This window comes from Dermochelys coriacea, chromosome 6, assembly GCF_009764565.3.
Source record: "Dermochelys coriacea isolate rDerCor1 chromosome 6, rDerCor1.pri.v4, whole genome shotgun sequence".
NCBI classification, from domain to species: domain Eukaryota; kingdom Metazoa; phylum Chordata; order Testudines; family Dermochelyidae; genus Dermochelys; species Dermochelys coriacea.
This window is the reverse complement of record NC_050073.1, coordinates 37,095,212-37,113,493: the sequence shown is the minus strand read 5'-3', so window position 1 is coordinate 37,113,493 and position 18,282 is coordinate 37,095,212. Positions and strand designations below refer to the sequence as shown.

Genomic DNA, 18,282 nt, shown 5'->3' with positions numbered 1-18,282 from the left:
GCACCTCTATAACTAGAGCAACACCCCTTCCAAATTTCATGTGCCACTCCAAAACATGGAAGTGCTAGTGCTTCTCAGTGAAATAGCTATAAGAATTTTTTAACATAGACAAAGTAACATATTTTACCTAACCTCATTCTTGGAGACAGCTGAACCATTTTAGTAGAAATTCCCCCGCACCCCCTTTATAAGGTGGGAAAGAATCTATTGAAGGTAAAACTATTGCAGACAATCCCTACTGCCTAACACAACAATAGATTAAATTCAGTGCAGATAAGTTTAAAATAATGCAAGTTCAAAATAAAACTTTGGATTACTCATACTAACTGCCATTATGCAGAATTCAAAGAATACATCTGCCTAATATATATATTAAGGCTGTCAAGTGATTAAAAAAAATTAATCGCGATTAATTGCACCTTTAATAATAGAATACAATTTATTTTAATCTTTTTGGATGTTTTCTACATTTTCAAATATAGTGATTTAAATTACAACACAGAATACAAAGTGTACAGTGATCACTTTATGTTTATTTTTGATTACAAGTATGTGCACTGTAAGAAAATAAAAGAAATAGTATTTTTCAATTCACCTACTACAAGTACTGTAGTGCAATCTCCTTATCATGAAAGTTGAACTTACAAATGTAGAATTATGTAAAAAAAAAAGCATTAAAAACAATGTAAAATTTTAGAGCCTACTAGTCATAGAATCATAGAATATCAGGGTTGGAAGGGACCTCAGGAGGTCATCTAATCCAACCCCCTGCTCAAAGCAGGACCAATCCCCAACTAAATGATCCCACCAAGGGCTTTGTCAAGCCTGACCTTAAATACTTCTAAGGAGGGAGTTTCCACCACCTCCCTAGGTAACGCATTCCAGTGTTTCAGCACCCTCCTTTTGAAAAAGTTTTTCCTAATATCCAACCTAAACCTCCCCCACTGCAACTTGAGACCATTACTCCTTGTTCTGTCATCTGCTATCACTAAGAACAGTCTAGATTCATCCTCTTTGGAACCCCCTTTCAGGTAGTTGAAAGCAGCTATCAAATCCCACCTCATTCTTCTCTTCCGCAGACTAAACAATCCCAGTTCCCTCAGCTTCTCCTCATAAGTCATGTGTTCCAGTCCCCTAATCATTTTTGTTGCCCTCTGCTGGACATTTTCCAATTTTTCCACATCCTTTTTGTAGTGTGGGGCCCAAAACTGGACACAGTACTGCAGATGAGGCCTCACCAATGTCGAATAGAGGGGAACGATCACGTCCCTTGATCTGCTGGCAATGCCCCTACTTATACATCCCAAAATGCCATTGGTCTTCTTGGCAACAAGGTCACACTGTTGACTCATATCCAGCTTCTCATCCACTGTAACCCCTAGGTCCTTTTCTGCTGAACTGCTGCCTAGCCATTCGGTCCCTAGTCTGAAGTGGTGCATGGGATTCTTTTGATGATTCCTTGAGGACCTGGCTCCATGATTTTTCCAGGTACTGAGGTGAGGCTGACTGGCCTGTAGTTCCCAGGATCCTCCTTCTTCCCTCTTTTAAAAATGGGCACTACATTAGCCTTTTTCCAGTCGTCCGGGACTTCCCCCGATCGCCATGTGTTTTCAAAGATAATGGCCAATGGCTCTTCAATCACATCCGCCAACTCCTTTAGCACTCTCGGATGCAGCGCATCCGGCCCCATGGACTTGTGCTCGTCCAGCTTTTCTAAATAGTCCCGAACCACTTCTTTCTCCACAGAGGGCTGATCACCTCCTCCCCATGCTCTGCTGCCCAGTGCAGTAGTCTGGGAGCTGACCTTGTTCATGAAGACAGAGGCAAAAAAAGCATTGAGTACATTAGCTTTTTCCACATCCTCTGTCACTAGGTTGCCTCCCTCATTCAGTAAGGGGCCCACACCTTCCTTGACTTTCTTCTTGTTGCTAACATACCTGAAGAAACCCTTCTTGTTACTCTTAACATCTCTTGCTAGCTACAACTCCAGGTGTGATTTGGCCTTCCTGATTTCACTCCTGCATGCCCAAGCAATATTTTTATACTCTTCCCTGGTCATTTGTCCAATCTTCCACTTCTTGTAAGCTTCTTTTTTGTGTTTAAGATCAGCAAGGATTTCACTGTTAAGCCAAGCTGGTCACCTGCCATATTTACTATTCTTTTCTACACATCGGGATGGTTTTGTCCCTGTAACCTCAATAAGGATTCTTTAAAATACAGCCAGCTCTCCTGGACTCCTTTCCCCCTCATGTTATTCTCCCAGGGGATCCTGCCCATCAGTTCCCTGAGGGAGTCAAAATCTGCTTTTCTGAAGTCCAGGGTCCGTATTCTGCTGCTCTCCTTTCTTCCTTGTGTCAGGATCCTGAACTCGACCATCTCATGGTCACTGCCTCCCAGGTTCCCATCCACTTTTGCTTCCACTACTAATCCGGTTTGTGAGCAGCAGGTCAAGAGCTCTGCCCCTAATTGGTTCCTCCAGCACTTGCACCAGGAAATTGTCCCCTACACTTTCCAAAAACTTCCTGGATTGTCTGTGCACCGCTGTATTGCTCTCCCAGCAGATATCAGGGTGATTGAAGTCTCCCATGAGAACTAGGGCCTGCGATCTAGTAACTTTCGTGGGTTGCCGGAAGAAAGCCTCGTCCACCTCATCCCCCTGGTCCGGTGGTCTATAGCAGACTCCCACCACGACATCACCCTTGTTGCTCACACTTCTAAACTTAATCCAGAGACTCTCAGGTTTTTCTGCAGTTTCATACTTGAGCTCTGAGCTGTCATACTGCTCCCTTACATACAACGCGACTCCCCCACCTTTTCTGCCCTGCCTGTCCTTCCTGAACAGTTTATATCCATCCATAACAGTACTCCAGTTATGTGAGTTATCCCATCAAGTCTCTGTTATTCCAATCACATCATAATTCCTTGACTGTGCCAGGATTCCAGTTCTCCCTGCTTGTTTCCCAGGCTTCTTGCATTTGTGTATAGGCACTTGAGATAACTCGCTGATTGTCCCTCTTTCTCAGTACGAGGCAGGAGCCCTCCCCGGTATCCCACTTCCCCACTTACCTCAGGGCTTTCATCTCCTTCCCCCGGTGAACCTAGTTTAAAGCCCTCCTCACTAGGTTAGCCAGCCTGCTTGTGAAGATGCTCTTCCCTCTCTTCGTTAGGTGGAGCCCGTCTCTGCCTATCACTCCTCCTTCTTGGAACACCATCCCCTGGTCAAAGAATCCAAAGCATTCTCTCTGACACCACCTGCGTAGCCAATCGTTGACTTCCATGATTCGACGGTCTCTACCCAGGCATTTTCCTTCCATGGGGAGGATGGACGAGAAGACCACTTGCACCTCAAACTCCTTTATCCTTCTTCCCAGAGCCACGTAGTCTGCAGTGATCTCCTCAAGGTCATTCTTGGCAGTATCATTGGTGCCCATGTGGAGAAGCAGGAAGGGGTAGCGATCCGAGGGCTAGATGAGTCTCACCAGTCTCTCCGTCACATCGTGAATCCTAGCTCCTGGCAAGCAGCAGACTTCTCGGTTTTCCCGGTTGGGGCAGCAGATAGATGACTCAGTCCCCCTGAGGAGAGAGTTCTCGACCACCACCACCCACCTCCTTCTCTTGGGAGCAGTAGTCGTGGAACCCCCAACCCTAGGACAGTGCATCTCATGCCTTCCAATTGGCGGAGTCTCCTTCTGTTCCCTTCCCTCAGATGTATCATCTAGTCCACTCTCTGCATTAGTACCTCTGGAGAGAACATGAAAATGGTTACTTACCTCTATCTGCGTTGCTGGTACATGGATGCTCCCCTTTCTTCTTCTGGAGGTCACATGCTGCCAAATTTCTTCACCATCCTCCTGTCCCCGCAGTGCAGCCTGCTCTGAATCTTCAGAACGTTGTCCACTCAGTCCTACTTCTCGTTCAGCCAATTGCTCAGACAAACAAATTTGTTTACATTTTGCAGGAGATAATGCTGCCTGCTTCTTGTTTACACTGTCACCTGTCAGAAAGTGAGAACAGGCATTCGCATGGCACTGTTGTAACCGGCATTGAAAGATATTTACGTGCCAGATGCACTCAAGGTTCGTATGTCCCTTCACGCTTCAACCACCATTCCAGGGGACATGTGTCCATGCTGATGACGGGTTCTGCTTGATAACAATCCAAAGCAGTGTGGATCAATGTATGTTCATTTTCATCATCTGAGTCAGATGCCACCCTGTGGCGAAGCCAGGTGGAAAAAACAGAGAGAGTGGAGCTTTAAAAAAGGTGCCACCCCTTGGTACTCACCCGACGGCGCTCCAGGTCTTCAGCAGCACGTTGGCGTTGGGTCCTTCACTGGCTGTGGTCTTCAGCACTGAAGAACCCCCCCCCCCCCCCACCTGCCACTGCAATGCCGCCTAAGACCGGAGCGAGTGAAGGACCCGACGCCGGAGTGCTGCTGAAGACCCAGAGCGCCACCGGGTGAGTACCAGGGAGTGGGGTGGCACCTTTTTTATCTCCGCTCCCCCTGACCCACCGCTGAAGACCCAGAGCGCCGCCGGGTGAGTAAAAGTTTAAAAGGTGCCAAACAATTAAAAAGGCGCCACTTCTGCTTGGTGGGGGAGCAGCCGCTGCCCCGCTCCCCCCTTAGGTATGCTACTGATGCCACGAGCAGAAGGTTGATTTTCTTTTTTGGTGGTTTGGGTTCTGTTGTTTTCATATAGGAGTGTTGCTCTTTTAAGACTTCTGAAAGCATGCTCCGCAGCTCATCCCTCTCAGATTTTGGAAGGCACTTCAGATTCTTAAACCTTGGGTCCAGTGCTGTAGCTATCTTTAGAAATCTCACATTGGTACCTTCTTTGCGTTTTGCCAAATCTGCAGTGTTCTTCAAGTGTTCTTCAAGTAAACAACATGTGCTGGGTCATCATCTGAGACTGCTATAACCTGAAATATATGGAAGAATGTGGGTAAAACAGAGCAGGGGACATACCATTCTCCAGAAAGGAGTTCAATCACAAATTTAATTAATGCATTTTTTAATGAGCTTCATCAGCATGGAAGCTTGTCCTTTGGAATGGTGGTCGAAGGATGAAGGGGCATACAAATGTTTAGCATATCTGGCACGTAAATACCTTGCAATGCTGGTTACAAAAGTGTCATGCAATTGCCTAGTCTCACTTTCTGGTGACATTGTAAATAAGAAGAGGGCAGCATTATCTCCTGTAAATAAACAAACTTGTTTGTCTTAGTGATACAAGAAGTAGGACTGAGTGGACTTGTAGGCTCTGAAGTTTTACATTGTTTTGTTTTTGAGTGCAGTTATGTAACAAAAAAAATTCTACATTTGTAAGTTGCACTTTCATGACAAAGATATTGCACTACAGTACTTGTATGAGGTGAACTGAAAACCACTATTTTGTTTATCATTTTTACAGTGCAAATATTTGTAAAAAAAAATATACACTTTGATTTCAATTACAACACAGAACACATATATATGAAACACAGAACAATATATATGAAAATGTAGAAAAACATCCAAAATATTTAATAAATGTCAATAAGTATTCTATTGTTTAACAGTGTGATTAATCACAATTAATTTTTAATCACGATTAATTTTTTTGAATTAATCATGCGAGTTAACTGTGATTAATTGACAACCCTAATTGATGGCATTCCTTCACTGTGAATACTGCAGTCAGATTTAGTCATCCCATCTCAAAAAGGAGGTAAGAAAACAAAAAGGATCCTGACAAAGGAAATGAAAATAAGAGGCATGGAGAGATTTCCATAAAAGGAGAAATTGAAAAGATAAGTAGTATCATGTTTACAAAGGATGCAAATATGAGGTTATGTGTTAGAGTTATATAAAATAATGAATACTATAGAGGTCATTCTCATAATAATAAAAAAATCAAGGAGACATTGTTATGTCATAATTAACATGTGGAGCTCACATTACTAAGACAAAAAGTTAAGCAAGATTTAAAAAAATGATTAGCCATTAAAATAAACAATGAAAACCCTCATGCTTCAAGCCATCCTCTAACAGCTTGGGGTTAGGAAGAAATCTCTCCAAAGACATGTTGTTGCAAAATTATACATCATACGTTTTTAAATCTTTCTCAGAAATAGCTATCATCAGAAGTACCTTGAATGCAGTGTGGGGGAATGGCTTGAGCACCACAATGGGACTTTAGATACATTGGTTCTATTCCTGGCCCTGTAATTGGCCTACTAGATAATCATGGGACAGTCACTCCACTGCTTTGTGCCCTAGCTTCCCCATTTATAAAATGAGGATAATAAAACTGAACTCCTTTGTAAAATGTTTTAAAATCTACTGATGAAAAGTGCTATATAAGAGCTACATGCTATTACTGGGAAGTGTCAGAGCCAAGGCACCCTAATCCTACTAGGATATGTCAATTCTTTTGTTCCTAAATTGAGCTAGATGAAGGCACAGAATAACAAATGTGCCATGACTCAAAATGGGTAACTTATATAAAAAGAAAAAGGATTATGGTGCTTGTACAATAGGGCAAAAAAACGAGTTTCAGATTCATATTTTCTTATCTGGGCTAGACTACACTTAGTAACTTAAACTACATGCCCATGAAGTGGAGAAAGGGGAAGTGATAACCCATCTTACACTTTCTACATTTCTGCATGAGATAACTGAGCCCTGGGAACACACACAATAGTGGAAACTGAGTGCCCTATATTTCTCCCTTTCCCACAATCTGAAACAGGATGTAAAGCCAAAAGCCTACAGTAAGAGCATTAATAACAGGTTTCAGAGTAGCAGCCGTGTTAGTCTGTATTTGCAAAAAAGAAAAGGAGTACTTGTGGCACCTTAGAGACTAACAAATTTATTTGAGCATAAGCTTCCGACGAAGTGAGCTGTAGCTCACGAAAGCTTATGCTCAAACAAATTTGTTAGTCTCTAAGGTGCCACAAGTACTCCTTTTCTTTTTTGTAAGAGCATTAAGGTCGCAAAGTCAAGCACATAAAAGTTAGGAAATGGCAGAGTTAAAGTTGCCTGTACAACATTAATTTGGCTCCCTTGTAGATATGCATTATGATACAGTCTTTAGATACATGATCACATACTACTTTTTCCAAAGGATCTCTGCCTCATTCAGTCCATGAGATGGACCTGCACTGGGGATGAATCAAGGCTGCGTAAGGGATGATGCCGGGGCTTGCAGAAAGCGAAAGCATGGTCTTGTGATTAAAGCAGATGAATGCCCCATGGAGAATTGGATTATATCACTGCCTCTGCCACAGACTTCCTATGTGATACAGTTCAAATCACAGAAACTGAAATTTGCACAAGTTGCTATTGTGTGTTATCAATTTTCTGGGTTGCCAACCTGGGACACCTGGGATCTATTTACAGAAATGCTGAGCACTCCCAACTACAACTGAGGTCAAGGGGAGCTCTGCTCTGAACATATAAAATGCTAAAACACTATGTATTTTATAAAATTAGACCTAATATTCTCAAATTGGGCACCTAACGGGCATGGACAATTGTAATACTGGTATTTCCTAACTTTTGAGTGCTTGATTTTGCAAATCAATGTTCTTTTAATTTTTTTTTACATAATACATTATAATAGGTAACTTGTGTCCACGAGGGATCTGTACTGGGCCCAGTCTTATTTAACATATCCATAAATGATATGGAAAAAGGGGTAAACAGTGAGGTGGCAAAATTTGCAGATGATACAAAACTACTCAAAATAGTTAAATCCCAGGCAGACTGTGAAGAGCTACAAAAGGATCTCACAAAACTGGGTGACTGGGCAACAAAATGGCAGATGAAATTTAATGTTGATAAATGCAAAGTAATACACATTGGAAAACATAATCCTAATTATACATATACAATGATGGGGTCTAAATTAGCTGTTACCACTCAGAAAAGAGTTCTTGGAGTCATTGTGGATAGTTCTCTGAAATCATCCACTCAATGTGCAGCAGCAGTCAAAAAAGTGAACAGAATGTTGGGAATCATCAAGAAAGGAACAGATAATAAGCCAGAAAATATCATATTGCCTCTATATAAATCCATGGTATGCCCACACCTTGAATACTGCGTGCAGATGTGGTCGCCCCATCTCAAAAAAGATATATTGGAATTGGAAAAGGTTCAGAAAAGGGCAACAAAAATGATTAGGGGTATAGAACAGCTTTTCAGCTTGGAAAAGAGGCAACTAAAGGGGATATGATAGAGGTCTATAAAATCATGAGTGGTATAGAGAAAGTAAATAAGGAAGGATTATTTATTCCTTCTCATAATACAAGACCCAGGGGCCACCAAATGAAATTAATAGGTAGCAAGTTTAAAATAAACACAAGAAAGTATTTTTTCATGCAATGTACTGTCAACCTCTGGAACTCCTTGCCAGAGGGTGTTGTGAAGGCCAATACTATAACGGGGTTCAAAAGGGAGCTAGATAGAGTCATGGAAGATAGGTCCATCAATGGCTATTAGCCAGGAAGGGCAGAAATGGTGTCTCTAGCCTCTGTTTGCCAGAAGCTGGGATTGGGTGACAGAGCATGGATCACTTGATGATAACCTGTCTGTTCATTCTCTTTGGGGCACCTGCCATTGGCCACTGTCAGAGGACAGGATACTGGGCTTGACGGACCTTTGGTCTGACCCAGTATGACCGTTCTTATGTAATGAAAAGGCTCAAAATTACTTCCTATGCTCAAACATAAACTAGAGACTTCTTATGGAAAAAATGCATAGATAGTTTAGCTAGATAAAGACAAAAATTAAGTCATGCAATCTTTTAAATGATTATATCTGACTGAATTTTTCTCTTTGCTCTTACTTCACCTGCATCACATTCGACAAGGTAATAATTTATGATAATCATATGAAAATATACAATTAATATTCATCACCTCTCATTTCTCATCACTTTAGATGATCAGTAATGCAGAGTGAAAATGCTGTCAGATTTTTAATTGCTTTGTAATGGGTCTGAAATAGGGAAATCATTAAAGACAAACAAACAATCTGTCACTTGTCTGTTACCTTAACTATCTATCACTAAAAAAGAAAACTCATTAAAGAAATTGCTAATGAGCTACAAAAGACTGTACTGAATGTGTCTCGCTGTACACTTTTCAAGAATACAGTAAATCGCTTAAATAATTCCCAAGACATTTTCAATCATTTTTGTGGAGATTTACTGGAAAACATATTTTGGTGCATTTTTTTAAAGCTACTTGTTCTCATCATCATGACATTTATTCTATCATATAACAAATCTCTTTGGAGACAAACTTCATTTTTCTTTATGTCAGTGATAAATTTAAGCCATTTAAAGCCAATTCCTGAGGGTATGAGCACCCACAACCTTGATTTATTATATTCTCTTTTTAAAAAAAACAAAACAAACAAAAAAAATCCACCTTGCATCTAATCCATTTAGTTTTGAAAATCCTACATCTTCCAAGGGTTTTCTGCAGCCTGACGAACAAAGCTTACTTAATCTTGGCATTCTCATTGATCTAACTTTATGCAATACTGATTAAAAATGGTTGTCTATTGTGGTAGACAAAAGAGTCATTTTCAGGAGAGGGAAATCAGGATTCAGCACTTCCAATATGAACTGTTTGAATGAACTGTCTACTACAGATGTAATGGAAAAGCCAATTTGGGGGGAAATCCTGATCCCCTTACTCAGAGAAGAACAGTCACATTGAAAGCAATAGGCCAGAAATCACATTGGTGAGACCAATACTGAAATCCTACAAGCAGTTCAGGCATCCACATTTTAAAAAGAATGTTGAGAAATTAGAGCAAGTGCAGAAAAGAGCTACAACATTTATTTAAGGTCTTGCAAAGTGCCCTACAATTTAATCTTACAGAAAAGTGCTCAGTCATATTGAAAAGAAGACTGAGGGGTGACTTGATTACAGAATATCACAGGGAAAAAATACCAGGTACTAAAGTGCTCATTAATCAAGTGGAGAAAGGCATAACAAGAACCAATGGCTGAAAGTTCAAGACAGACAAATTCAAATTACTAATTAGGCACAAACTTTTAACAGCAAGGGTGATTAACCATTTGAACTACAAACTACAAAGGAAAGTGGTGGATTCTCCATCTCTTGATGTGTTCAGATCAAGATTAGATGCCTTTCTTGAAGACATGCTTTAGTCAGACACAAGTTATTAGGTTCAATATGCGGTAACAGGGAGAAATGTAATGACGTGTGATATACAGGAGGTCAGATTAGGTGACCTAATGGTCCTTTCTGGACTTAAACTCTATGAATCTATGTGAGCTGTGTGTGAGTACTGGGCGCTCAGTCTGAAGTCAATGGGACTGTCTGGATGAGTGGAGAGCAGGATATGGCCTTACATCAGTAAATAATAATTGAAATAAATATGAAAAGTTTTTGGCTTATAGGTCAGGAATCAGGAAAGCAACCCTATTAAGAACTGTACTAAATCACATGCTTAAAGTTAAGCACATGCTCGCTTGAATAAGTATGGACACACTGAAGTGCTTTCCGTAACTGGGGCCACAGGAATGAAATACACTCTTTAGCTCTTTAGATATAAAAAATTATTTTCTATCAAATTTCTAATTCCTCAGAGCATATATATTTTATTTCCTCCTTGTCCTGAGAGCCTTTTTGTACAGGGTTGTAAATAATCCTGCCTCTGTATATTTCGGAAAGATCTGTCTTCCCATATTTTGCATAACCTATGCTGTTTCTTTATATGTATTTATCTGTATTCTTGCTATACCTTTTTATGCACATGTACAACAAATATAAAACCAACACAAACAAAATTACAAAAACAAAAATAATCTAATAACCCTAAATGGCAGCTTGAAAAATGCAGGCTATTTACCAAAGATACAAATGAAGGGATGCTTGGAATATTTTAGAAGTTTCATCTGGTTGTGAAGAATGTAAATGAAAAGGGCAAAGTACATCATTTATACATATCTTTTATTGGCCCAATAAAACACAAACTTTGAATTAAATAAATTTCCGCATCTTGAGTAAATTGTAAACCCATAACCTTCAAAGATATTCTCCTACTCTTCTATCATAATGCAGCATGATAAAAAGTCACAATCTTAAAAAAAACCTTCTCTATTAAAAATATTAATTGTTTTAACCAAAAACTATTCAGACAATTTCAGCATGGATCTGGATTATTCTATATTAACTCAAACTACGTATCCTTACCAAACAGCAATTTCTAACAATACCTCAGTGTATAATGGTATGTCATTTAACAAAACAATTGCTTAATTTTCTCCCATATCATGCTCTTTTACAATAACTAATGATAACCATTAAAAAAGAATCTACAATATATTCTTAATCAAATATATATTACTTTCTATGGCCCAGATCATGCTGTTCTGTTGACACCTACAGAATGGGGTTCCCATAGTGGAAGTCACCATAAGGTTCCCTTCACAGTGATCATTAGAGTCCCAGGCCCTGTGCTTTGCCAGTGTTGCCAATTTGTGCAATTTTATTAGGAGTCTCATGATATTCAAAGCCCCAGCTCCTGGAGAAAAGTGATTACATGAGAATTTCTGCTTTTATCTTTTAAAAAACTAAGTTTCTAGCCCTCATGACTGTGAAGTAAAACTAGAAAATATGACCCAAGTTCAACCTTCAGGCTCAAAAAAACCTGGATGGGAAATAAATAGAACCCAATTTATTTAAAATCTCATGATTTTTAAGCCAATTTCATAATGTTGGGGGGCCTGATTCATCATTTTTGAATGTTTGGGGTGGCAATACTGCTTTGCACCACTGCTAGCAAACCTCTGGTTGTGGCTGACACATGCTAGGAGAATTCCAGACAAACAGTTCCAGCTTGTTTTATCTTTTCTGACTAATTTCCATGATGTGCATTCCCCCAACCCTGTCCACTTCTTCTTGGCCCTCCCACAGTGCAGACCCTGCATGGTCCAGAAGGAAGGATGGTACTGTGGAGGCAGTTCCTCCTTGTTTCCATGCTTTTATAAGAGAGTCAAGGGCCTAGATCCTCGTAGGATCCTAATTCCCGTTGAAATCAATGGGAGTTAGGTGTCTAAATAGCTTTGAGGATCTGGGCCATGGTTCTTCCTTAGAAAGTCTGGATGCTTGTTTCTTGCTAGTATAACAGGGAGGAGGGTCTAGTCAAAGATGTTTTTATTAGGAGGTCACTGTTTTAGAAGAAGAAAAGGTATGCATGCTCAGAAGCCATTCAAAATCCAGCTGGTGGTAGTACCCATTTTATGCTTTTTAATCCAGTGGTTTGCACACTCACCTGAGATGTGGGAAACCCAGGTTCAAGTCCCCACTCTGCTCTAACCACTTAATTATGGGATATTCTGATGTGGGGCTCCCTGAATATCTCCTGTTGAACCTTGGATAAATACTTTAAAGAGTAACTGGGTCACAGAGCACAAGAGTGAGAATGGCTCTTTAGCCTCATGGTTAGGGCATCCAGATGGGAGGCAGAAAACCAAGAGTCCAGCCCTCCTGTTCCAATGACTCATTATTATTTATATACAGTGAAACAGCTTCAACACCAGAGATTTAGGGAGCCCTACATTAGAATATCCCACAGCTCAGTGATCAGAGACTGCTCCTAAGAGGTGAGAGACCCCAGTTCAAATCCTTTCTTTCCCATCAGGCAGAAGGGGGAACTGAACCCTGGTCTCCAACCTGCAATCAAGATTTAGGTGCCTAACTGTGTAAGAGGGGCAAGGCTTAGCACAAACCCCTCTCATCAGCATCTCACATAGGATAACTTAGGTGGCACCCTGCCTAGAATGATGATTTTTGTGCATCGCATTCTTAGGCAACTATCTCTCACCATTCATTGTAAAGGATGCCTAACTCAGGCATTGTGCATCACATTGTTATACCAATGGTTTTCTAGGTTCCAAAAAATTAAAAATCTAAATTCCATAGACTGTCAATGGGATTTTAGCTCCTAAGTGCCTAAATCCCTTTTGAAAATGAAATTTAGGCTCCTAGCTCAGTTAGGCTTTGTAAAACAGAGCACACCAACATCTAAATACCTTTAAAAAAACTGGGCCTAAGTCCCTTTTTGGATCAGAGCCTTTGATCTTACACACAGATCATGTGGATGCTTATGTTTGTGTAGAGCGCTATTGACTTGAATGTGCAGATCCAATTTAAGGGTTGGGGTCTATCAGAGCAATTAAATGAGCTGAACAATAGATTTGAATGTGTAAAAAAGCATAAGAAAGAATCCCAAAAGTGATGGTGAGAACAATATGCATATTAAAAGGTCCAGAGCTGAGAAAACTTTAGAGTGCCCTCTTCACATAGTTTTTATAATTTGTAGTTGTTACAAAGACTGTTACAGCATCAAATAGCCTAATTTTGTTCCAATTATTTGACAGACAGTTGAACATGCAGGAGAGGGGGAGTAAGGCTCCTATCCTGCAACTTGTTCTATCCATTCAAAGCCTCATTGACTTCAGAGGTCATTCAGAAAGATATTTTGTTATGATTATAATGCATTTACTCTCTCTCATTCTGAAATAAAGTACACGCGGGTTAACAGAATTGTACAGCAGACCGTAAAGTTGCATTTTTTTTAAATTACATTTTTAGGCCTCAGAGCTGGGAGGAAAACCCTCCAAATGAGCACTAAATGCACAGCCTCTCTGGTGCTGTGACTATGAGCTGCCGGTTCTACAAAGAGCTGGATGTGATACTCGTTTGTAATCCCACCTCCACTATGAAGGCCCCGTGGATACTTTGTTAGCTCACGTGCCAGTTGAGAGTGGACCGAGCCAGGAGGAGGAAATCTGGGACAAAGAGGGGGAGAGGGACCCAGAGGCAGAGGATGGCTCAGAGGCCAGAGATGCATGCAGTCAGGAGCTCTTTTCTACCCCGGAGGAGCCTAGCCAGTCATAGCAGTCGTATCTTGGCGAAGCACAAACAGGAGAGGAGGCCCCTGGTAAGTGGATCTGATTTTGGGAATTGCTGAAGCGATTTGTTGGGGGAAGGAGGGTTGCAGAAATCAGGCTTGTCTCCTACCGCATGCCTATTCTGACGGGCGGAACAGGATGTTGATAGACTCCCTCACTACACAGGAATTTCCCTCAGAGATCTCCAGGAAACTCTCGTGGAGATACTGGGCAATCCGCTGCCGCAGGCTCCTCGGGAGAGCTGCTTTGTTTCTTGCCCCATTAACAGTAACTTTCCCGCACCACTGTGCCGTCACGTGGGGCGGGGAGGAACCATTGCTGCAGACAGGTAAGCCACACAGGGACCAGGACGGAAGCTGCAGGCTCAGAGAAGACCCTCTCTTGATTCCCTGCTCACCCTCAGCAGTGAGATATCTTCCATAATGATCACATCCTGTGGAAAGTGTGGGGACAGGAATGATTATCAAGCCCCCTCCTACAGTGCTGGCTCTCCCCAAGAGCCACGTGCCCAGTATACAGCAAGGTCCAGGAAGAGTGATTCACCCTGCCCCTGTGGCTACTCACCATTTTGGGAGTCTTGTGGCTCAGGTATGCTTGCCTGAGGCCAGCCAGTTAGTGACAGGTGTGTGAGTACTGGCTGTGTTTTAAAGCACTGAATCAGTGTTGTCTGTGTTGCAAACAATACTGCTTCTGTAAAATGTTGCATTTAAACTTCACAGAGATGACCTTGGGAGGCCAGCCTCCCTTAACGATGGCAGAATGGCTGTGCAGAATTAGAAAGCGGCCATGAAGAACTAAGGAGGACTTTTTCCGTGAGGTTATGATGCACTCCGCCACTGAGAAACAGGAATTGAAGGAGTGGCGGGACAGTGAGAAGAGGGACCAAAAGGAGACCGCGGCTCAACAGAAAGAAGCCACGGAGCGGGCAGAAAGTCCCTGCTTGCAACTTCTTGAACAGACCAATGTCCCGATAGATGCATGCATCTATCTAGACCAGCCTGCGTTAATGTCCATGAAACGTCCACGGTGATCCACAAGCACCTGGAGAACCATTGAGAAATACCCCTTGCGATTAATTTACTCGGTGGCTAGGTGGTCTGGTGCCAGAACTGGAACGTGCCATCTATTACCCCTCCGCAGTTAGGAAGCCCATTTGTGCAAAGCCATCCACAATGTCATGAACATTGCTCAGAGTCACGGTCTTTCGGAGCAGGATGCGATTAATGGCCCTGCACACTTCCATCAACATGAGTCCAACAGTCAACTTTCCCACTCCGAACTGGTTAGCGACAGCTTCCACAGTGCAGTAGCCATGCGCTTCTCCAACGACAGGGCAGCTCTTGTTCTTGTGTCTTTGTGCTGCAGGGCTGGGGCAAGCTCATGACACAGTCCCATAAATGAAAAGGAGTACTTGTGGCACCTTAGAGACTAACAAATTTATTAGAGCATAAGCTTTCGTGAGCTACAGCTCACTTCATTGGATGCATCCGATGAAGTGAGCTGTAGCTCACGAAAGCTTATGCTCTAATAAATTTGTTAGTCTCTAAGGTGCCACAAGTACTCCTTTTCTTTTTGCGAATACAGACTAACATGGCTGCTACTCTGAAACCAGTCCCATAAATGTGGCTTTCCTCATGTGAAAGTTCTGCAGCCACTGCTCGTCATCCCAGATGTGCATCACAATGTGATCACACCTCTCAGTGCTTGTTTACCGAGCCCAAAAGCGGTGTTCCACTGTGGTCAGCAGCTCCGTGAAAGCCACAAGCAATCTCATGTCACAGCTATTACGTGTGGCGAGATCAACGTTCCACTCCTCTTGACTTTGTAGTTTAAGGAATAACTCCACTGCCATTCGTGATGGTTGGTCAGAGTGAAAGAGGCAGCCTGAAAGAGGCAGGGCGCGCAGTACACAAACCGTTGAAAGATGGCGCCAAATGCAGCCGTAAACACAGGGTTCGCTGGAATGAGAAGCAATGCATCATGGGGCATTGGGACTGGACCCAGGATGCCCCGTGACCTCCTCCACCTTCCCACAAGTCTTAGCAGCAAAAGAGAAAGAGGTGCTCTGTGGGATGGCTGCCCAGAGTGCACCGCTCCAAATAGCAATGCAAGTGCCACAAATGTGAACATGTTATTGCACAGGCAGCTGTCAGTATGAACAACAGCGGTTTTCCTTCTGCGCTCTTTGAGTGGCGCTGTAACTGCCGGTGCTATAACTTTGCCAGTGTAGATGTGCCCTAAATCTAAATGATGATAATTTATTTATTTCATTGTTGATTATTTTCTCAGAAATACCAAGCAAATTTGATTATATTACAAACAGTTGTTGGATACAATGGTGGATATTGGGATGTAGGCAATGAGGAATATGGTTCAAATTCCCCAACAATTAGTTCAAGCCACCCAAAATTTTCAAGTAATTTCCAACTCTTCCCTCAAGGAACAGAGGAAAAGAAGAGATTAATTTCCCATTGTCAAAAACCTCAACCTTCTGTATGCCAAAAACGTAAATCACCTCTCAAACTGTTCCCTACCCAACAGTCAGAATTCCTAACAACAGCCTCTATAATGCAATTATGAACTGTCAATAAAAAAGCTAATGTAATTCAAAAATGTTGGAGCAACATGAAATACATTGCATTTAATGTCACATTAAACAACAACAGAGTGGATTGTACTATTTATTTTCATGGTTAATTCAATTAAAAACCCAAATACCCTATTTTTAATTTGACTGGAATTGCATGGAAATCAGCAATGGAGTGTCCTTGAAACTAGGGACCTTGCAGCAAAATGTAGACCTATTTTGCCTCAGAGTATGCATGTCCTCTTCTGTAACCCCTGAAATAATGTTATTTTAAAAAGCTATAAAAATACCGACTTTTTACTGAATGTAAAATGTTTTTACTAAATGTAAAAGTACCATATTTCTTCCTGAATTAATACATAATGAAAGGCATCTGTTTTACACTTTATTTTCTGTAATAATATATTAAATAAAATATGACAAACCTATTCTTTGAACAGCAAACCCTCATAAGGCTCCAATTCTGCAGTAAATTCCATATGGGTGAACCCCATGTGAAACAGCTTGCAGGATTGGGGCCTGAAGGCTAGATCCTGCAAACTGATCTATACACCTGGATGGATTGAATTTAACTGATCTTCGTCCCTTTGTGCAGAGACAGTGATATATGCCAGGACACCACATTTGCAGGATCTAGCCTTAAGAGAGAAACCTTGTCTTCCATATATAGGTTATACAGAAATTTTTAAAACTATATTTACAGTATAATTCTTCTCTGAAAAGTGACTAAATTAACCCATGCTTAATAAAAGATATGGAGATTTTAGTGAAAAAATAATGTTTACTTTTTTTACTCCCGTTAGCTCTGCAGAAACCAACACTGCTCTGAGAGAGGGATCTGGATTCTATTGTGGCTCATGCCTCATCAAAAGAATTGTTTCCTAAATTGCATTTGCAGGGCATTTCTGCCTTGTGTTACACCTGTTCATGTACTGCATTCCAAGTTCTTATTACAGGGCCACTTTTACTTTTTATTACACAGGTATAGAAAAGGACAGAATTTTACCGCACAGACGCCTCTTTACAATATCTAAGACAGAAGGAACTCACCTTGATTCTTAGTTCTGGAATGAGCTTGTAGGTCAGATGATAGGTATTTTCCCCATTTAACCGTAAAGCCACTTGCATCTATACTGTCTGCATTACATTATGTGACTATTGCAAGACAGCACTGTCTTCGGTGTGCTGACAATCTAACTAACCCCCCACCCCCATTAATGGTCACAGGACAACTCCAATTGCCATATTGCCAGCTCTTCACAATATCTCTCCTTTGCTGCACAATGGTGGCACAGCCTGGCTTAGAATAACAGAAATGTAGAAATGGAAGGGACCTCAAGAGGTCATCTAGTCCATCCCCTGTGCTGAGGCAGGATGAAGTACACCTAAACCAGGGTGGATAAAAATCAATGATTTTTTTTAATTTAAAAAATTGGATTTTTTTAATTTAAATCAGTTGTTTTTAATAAAATGCTTTTTGAGGAAAAACCTATCTAAATATAGTTTTAATTAAGATACATTATAGCTCAAAGATATCTCATCATGGAATAGGGATTATAAATTCTAATTCTATAGTATGAGACAATATATTCATGTAATGTTTAAGAAAAGTTTTGTAAATGAGTTCCAATAGTTCATGGATTAGGGACCCAATCTTCTGGGGTTCCAGGGGCTTCTGTATAGATTATTTAGGTTAATCTTTCTATCTACCCAATGGGACTCAGTGCTCAGTCTAGAAGACACCATCAGAGATGCTTA

At 41.2% G+C, this 18,282-nt stretch overlaps 1 protein-coding gene across 1 annotated transcript in view; it reads right to left on the bottom strand.

Annotated features, from left to right (window-relative positions):
• Window positions 1-17,652, bottom strand: part of DCDC1 (doublecortin domain containing 1) — a 421,814-nt gene extending 404,162 nt beyond the window's left edge. Inside the window, 1 exon segment of the mRNA XM_043516908.1 lies at window positions 17,575-17,652. Coding sequence (XP_043372843.1) covers window positions 17,575-17,652 — 78 coding nt within the window.
• Between the last annotated feature and the right edge of the window lie 630 nt (window positions 17,653-18,282).